The 6760-nt window shown below is 46.1% G+C and overlaps 1 protein-coding gene across 3 annotated transcripts in view; it reads left to right on the forward strand.

Moving 5' to 3' along the window:
* Positions 1-3843, forward strand: part of Slc43a3 (solute carrier family 43 member 3) — a 22066-nt gene extending 18223 nt beyond the window's left edge. For all 3 annotated transcript variants that reach the window (XM_031370863.1, XM_031370865.1, XM_031370864.1), the window contains exons 11-13: positions 295-481; positions 1479-1593; positions 3049-3843. In XM_031370863.1, coding sequence (XP_031226723.1) covers positions 295-481; positions 1479-1593; positions 3049-3147 — 401 coding nt within the window. In that variant the 3' untranslated portion in view covers positions 3148-3843. The remainder of the gene's footprint in view (positions 1-294; positions 482-1478; positions 1594-3048) is intronic.
* The last annotated feature ends 2917 nt before the right edge of the window (positions 3844-6760 follow it).

A 6760-nucleotide genomic window follows, 5' to 3' on the forward strand; every position in this document is an offset into this window, starting at 1 on the left:
CACCATCACCATCATCATCATCATCATCATCATCCCTGGTTCTAGGTTGCAGGGGCCAACAGTGGGTGTGGAGCCTGTTCACAGGCCTCTGCCTCTCTGAGTGAGTTAGGAAGCCCCGTGGAACTGAGAAGATCAGACACATTTGATTGACATGTAAGAAGAGGACAGTTATTAACAGTGAGGAGTTGGTGTTGAGAGATGACGTGGCTGTGTTTGGTTAGTTCTGATCCTTCTTGGTGTTTTCTGATCTCCTTTGGGTACAGTTACGGCCACCTCTCTTTCCTTCTGAACCAGGTTCCTCGTCTGAGGCTGTGGCTCTCTGCTCCATGGTGCCTTCGCTGGCACTGACGTCTCTGCTGTCCCTGGGCTTTACCCTGTGTGCCTCCATTCCTGTCATACAGCTACAGTATGCCACCTTCATCCTGCAAGTGGTCAGCCGCTCCTTCCTGTATGGCTGCAACGCTGCCTTCCTCACACTGGCGTAAGTGAGCTTAGGGAGAAGGAAGGTGGGCAGGCAATGAAGAAATCTGGGGGGTGAGATGGGCCTGGAGGTACACGTAGAAGGGGCCGTGGCTGGGTATGCATGCAGGTGGAGCATTCACACACCAGAGCCTCTGTGTCCAGGGAGAATCTCTGTCTACTTGGTGAACTCTTATTTCCCTCAACTACCCACTTCTGTTTTAACTCTCCCATAGAAGAGGTTGATATATTTATAAAAAGATAAAGGCGGGGTACCTTCTATGGAGGAGTGTAGTCAAGTGTAAGGGAAGGGGGTGTCTCAGCAGGCCCATGCCGAGGCGTGCCTTCCCCCTGAGGGACCAGCCACAGAAAGGTATAGTATAGAATAGAGTTTATTCAGGGCATGGGGAGGGGAGTTAAGAGGGTAGTAGAGGCAGAGAAAGGCAGAGAGAGGGGGAGAGTAGAGAAGTAGAGCCTGGCCATGGCCGTGAGCATGTGGGGGGGCGGGAGGGGAAGGAAGGGGAGAGCAGGGGCAAGAGAGAAGCAAGGGAACAGGAGAGCAAGAGAACAAGGAAACGGAGAAGGGGAAAGTACGCCCTTTTATAGTGGGCCAGGCCTTCCTGGATGTTGCCAGGTAACTGTGGAGTGGAGTTTAGACAGAATGCTAACAGAGGTAGAAAGCTTATTTCCCATCTTCGTGTCCTTGGCACTCCATTCTTGCTTCTTTTGATAGCACCTGTATCTGTCTTTTCCTTAAGACCTTCCTAGGCATAGCCCGGGCCTGGGTCTCTTCTGTTCTCATAGGGCTTAGTATAGTACTTTCTCTGTGCCTTGTGCTTAGAACTGAGTAGAATGGGAGAAGAAAGGGCTTGCATGGATGGGTGATGGGCGGGCCTATGACAGGGGAGTTGGCTGATAAACATTCTCAAACACCAGGCCCCTACTTGGAGTGGGAGTAGTTGTCGGGGGTCGGGGGAAGTCAATAAAACTCACTGAAGCCTCTATCTTTCTCTCCTTAGTTTTCCCTCAGAGCATTTTGGAAAGCTCTTTGGGCTGGTGATGGCCTTGTCAGCTATTGTGTCTCTGCTGCAGTTCCCCCTCTTCAAAGTCCCCCCTGAGAGCAACGCTGTATATGTGAGTATCACACAGGGCCTATTTCTGGCCAGCCTGTGTGTAGGCTCTTGACTAGAAAGGTTACCCAGGCTGGACCTACTGCATAGGGCCCCAGCAGGGGGCGCCCTAAGCTGGCTCAGGAGGCCTGGATGTGGTTAGAGGCTTCATTCAGTAGTGCAAAAAGGAAATATTTAGGGTTTCACTTCTCAAACTAGGGTCACAGGCAGAAACCAGTGGCAGGCTCAAGCTGGGGTTTCCTAAGGTCACAGGATTAACATGGTACCTACCACTTCCCAGAAAACCTATGCTTCTCATAAGTCTGGAGAAAAATAGTTTGTGAGTATGCACAAATATGTGTTACTCCAGAATAGGATTCAAAATCCTCTCAGAATTTCAAGCAAAAGGGTTTCCTACTTTCAGTTAGTGCAGGCTAGCCTGCAATATGACTTCTACCTGAGACTATGGCATGGACTACATTTTTCTGAGGGCAGGAGCTTCATACTTTGATCATTGGACCCCATACTCAGTAGATACTAAGGGCCCAGCCCTAGGAGGTTGTTAGGGCTCTCCAGTTTTGGGGGAAATTGTAGACCAAAGAGATTAAATGACTTACAAACTCAGATAGTCAACGTCATGGTTGGTTAAAGCATAGAGGTCTATGTACTCAGGAGTTAGCATTCTGGTCACTGATGAATCTGCTTGCCTCATTAAAAAGAGATCATCAGGGTGGAGAGACAGCTCAGCGGGTAAGGGAGCTTGCTGCCAAATCGAGTAACTTCAGTTTGATCCCTAGGACCCATGGTGAAAGGAAAGACCCAACTGTTACAAGTTGTCCTCTGACTGCCGCATGTGCTCCATGGCACTTGTACACATACACACACACACACACACACACTCAGAAAGAGAGATACAAGTACATACACAGATACACACATACACATACACAAATAAATTTAGTAATTTTTTTCTTAAATCTCAATGTGTAGAGCAAGTATATCAGTCTGTCACTAGAAGAAACAAGACTATGCTTAAGGCGTCAGGAGCCCTACCTAAGTCAACATGTAGATGTAGTCTAACCAATGCCTCCCCAGCTTCTCACAGGACCTGATGCAGGTCACTGGTGCCCTCTAGGCCATTGTTTCCTCACCCATAATAGAGGCTGGCATGTGGCTTATTGGTAGAGGGCTTGCTTAGCATGCCCGAGGCCCTGCGTTCAATCTCAAGCACTGACTAAGTCATGTATGGTGGTACATCCTATAATTCCAACACTTGGGAGATGGATTAGACTTTCAAGATCAGCCTGAGCCTGTCTCAAGAAAGAAGGAAAAAAATTATGAAAATAAACCCAAAGTCCTTCAGGTCACATTAGTGTCTAGGTAGAAAATAGGCCATAGGTCAAGTAGGAGTTTGGTCCTTCTGTTGGTGATGGGTGCAGCTCAGCGTTGCTGGAGTGGTCCTTCTTTCCTGTTTCCCCAGATATCGATGGGGCTTGCCATTTTTCTGACATTGGCTCATCCCTTCCTGGTGTACCGTGAGTGCCGTGCTGAGAAGACAACATCGTCTGTGGATGCCTAGCCCAGAAGCCCTCACTTTCTAGCCTTGAGGATACATTTCCTACTTGATTTTGATGATCCAGTGTCCACAGACACTTTGCCTACCCAGGAGAACCATAGTAGGCAGCCACAGTTTTTCTTAAACAACAACAAACAAAAACAGAAACAAAAAAAACAAGGCATTTAAACGTCATCCAGGATTTTTGATTACCAAGAAGAGAACTTCAGTGGCCAAGTAGCTAGCCTCTACACCAACCCAAAGCAAAGCTTTATATGAATTCTCAGTTTGGGAGCCACAGCACAGCTCACTGCAAGGGACAGGAAGATATGTCAGAGAGTCATGCTACCCTAAAGGATTTGGGATCCAACTCCCTGGCTAGCCAGAAAGATTTTGGACAGCACTTCGTATCCTGCCTGTGAGCAATGTCTCCTCTTCAGGAAAAGGGATATTTATTGATTTAGGGCACTTTTTATATATAATTAGCTTGGGGTTTGAGAGATGGTTTAACTCTTAAGAGCACTGGCTGCTCTTCTGGAGGACCTGGGTTTGAATTTTAGCATCCATATAGTGGCTCACAAAATGTAACTATAGTCCCTCCATGGGCACTGAATGCTTGTGCACAGACATATATGTGGGCAAAACATCCATACACATTAGACAAATAACTTCTCTAGGGAACAATTTTATACAATAATAAAGCCTCTATGTTTAAGGCAACTACTGCTTCTACCTCTTTGAGTTTGTATGAGCATGTACTTGCACAAGAGCATGGGTGTGCTAGTGGGGAGGTGCCACCTTTGGGGACTAGGTGCAGAGTGGAGGTGGAGGGATCTGGTTATACACTATAGCATGGCAGCCTGACTCAGAATTAGGGCACAGGGGTGGGGCAAGCTCCTGGGTCCTTGGATGTGAACTCTCTGAGTCCCTCCTCTGTATACCCTTCAACCTCAGTCAATATCCTATTTGCCTGACTCATGGCAATAGTTGTATTCAGATCATCCACAGATAAGTTTCAGTTCTATCAGCAGCCCCTGGGAAAGCCCTGTAATGAGTCACAGATCTCTCACCTGCAAGGGGTAGTTTCATTCCTGACCTCGAGGGTGACCTCGAGAAGGAAGATGGGTGCATGTGAGTACCACTTCTTTATTTACTCAGAACCAGATGTGAGAAGAGCAAGTTGAGAGATGGAGGTGGGCAAGATGGGAGAGTCCAGAATATTCTTTTTTTTTTTTTTTTTTTTAATTCTACCTAGCAAAGGGGGAAGCTGGATGGAAAAAGTTAACAGGAAGAAAGAGGGTCAGCTGAGAGATTTATTTCTCTCTCCATCCAGTCACTTAGCAACTGTTGTCTCGGGTGCTGGGGATGTAGGTAGGGATGAACAAACACATGGCTTTTCTTTCTTCTGGTGGGGTGCTAAAAGAATTGTTCCAAGGAGTCCAGGTACCTGAGTCTGAAGATTGATACCAGGGTTCAAAGGCTCGGTTTTGGCCTTGTTACTCTTCTCAGAAGCATCTAGAGCAGTGGTTCTCAACCTTCCTAATGCTGTGACCCCTTAATAAAGTTCCTCACGTTGTGGTGACCCCCTACCTTAAAATTATCCTTTTGCTACTTCATAGATGTAGTTTTGCTACCATTATGGATCATAATGTAAGTATCTGGTATGCAGGTTACCTGATATGTGGCCCCCCCAGAGGATTGTGACCCACAGGCTCACAATACAAAGGCTAAGCTTCAGTCTGTCCTTCAAGGCTCCCTGCAGTGTGATCCCTCAATCTTGCTTCCTCCCCTTCCATCCTTAGGGAAGCCACAGCCCATTCTGTGGACCAAGGGCCCTGGTCTCTGTCTATGTTTGCTGATTCCTCTGTGTAGGCAGTCAATTTTTTCTGCTTGGGGACCGACTGCATTCAAATCTCTAGAAAGTCCTTCCTTGGACTTCCAGCAGCATGGAGTCTCAACACTTGGTCACACCTTCCTTGGTGACCAACATCAGACTGCTTGCCTTGGGCCACAAAACTTTGGGAGGCAGTATCTGAATTGTACCCATTGGAGTGCTTGCTGTGTACAGTCAGTTAAAGGTTATAGAGCATCTTCCTTAGGGTTACTCTTGCTATGATGAGACACTATGACCAAAAGCGAGTTGAGGGGAAAAGGATTTATTTGGCTCAACATTTCTACATAGTCCTTTACTGAAGGAAGGCAGGATGGGAACGCAAATGGGGCAGGAACCTGGAGGCAGGAGCTGATGCAGAGGCTATGGAGGAGTGCTACTTACTGGCTTGCTCTTCATGGCTTGCTCAGCCTCCTTTCCTATAGAACCAAGGACCACCAGCCCAGGGATGGCACCACCCGCAATAGGCAAGGCTCTCTCCCATCAATCATTAGTGAGGAAAATGCCCTTCAGCTGGGTCTTATGGAAGATTTTGAGATTCCCTCCCTTCAGTTGGTTAGACTGTGTCTGGTCAATGTGAAACTAGTTAGCACGTAGAGTGAATGGCCATTGGATGAATAATTTTCTCTTGTTCCAGCCTCATTGTCAATTGGAAGGAAACAAGAATACCAGGTAGGAAGGATTAAAGTGAAATGGGGTACACTGGGGATTCCAGCTCTGCCACTTGTCTGTATGACCTTATGGCAATTTCACTCCCCCATCTCATGTCCTTCATTGGTATGGGAGAAAGAGACTTGTCTTCCTGGGTTAAGAATTAGGTCAAATGCATGGCCCATCAAAATTATTGACAAACACAGTTAATATTACAAACAACATGCTAAAACTCTAAAGACATCTAAGGTCTATCATTGGGGAGTGGGCAAATAAAACATAATCATGCAATGGAATATTACTTGGTAATGAAAACCAACAAAATAATAACACATTCCATAATGAGGAGAAACTTGAAAGATTATGCTAAGTGAGAAAGCCAGTGAGAGAGACTATGTATAGTATAATTGATCCCCACTTACATATTAATGTCCTGAATATGCAAATCCATGGAGGCAGAAAACTTACTAATAGTTGTCTGTGCATTGGTGGGCAGAGCATTGGTAGTGATTGGGCTTGACAGCTTTTAAAAATCGTCAGAGCAAAGCTAGGCATGGTGGTGCACGTCTTTAATCCTAGCACTCGAGAGGCAGAGGTAGGCAGATTTCTGTGAGTTCAAAGCCAGTCTGGTCTACCAAGTGAGTCCAGGAGAGCCAGGGCTGTTATACAGAGAAACCCTGTCTTGAAAAACCAAATAAATAAATAAATAAATAAATAAGTAGTTAGAACAGTAATGGTCTACACATGACCTCTAATCCCAGCCCTTGAGACACAGATCTCTGTGAATTTGGAGACAGCTTGGCCTACATAATTCCGGGGTAGCCACTCTAAGCTAGAGAGACTCAGTCTCACAAAACAAAACACCACAAAAATAGATCATAAATGATAAAAATTGAGGGAGGTGATGGCACTGAGTTTTATACTTGAAATGGATGTGTTATGTGCAGTATGAATATAAACAACAGAGCTTTCATTTAAAAAAAAATGCTTGGAAATTCTAAGAAATGCAGAGAACACTCATTTCCTGAGAGCTAGAGGTGATTCCTGGGACGCTAATCAAGAAAGAAGTGAGAGCAAACTTCCTCCCCTGGGACT

The sequence above is a fragment of the Mastomys coucha genome, unplaced genomic scaffold, assembly GCF_008632895.1.
Source record: "Mastomys coucha isolate ucsf_1 unplaced genomic scaffold, UCSF_Mcou_1 pScaffold15, whole genome shotgun sequence".
Taxonomy (NCBI): domain Eukaryota; kingdom Metazoa; phylum Chordata; class Mammalia; order Rodentia; family Muridae; genus Mastomys; species Mastomys coucha.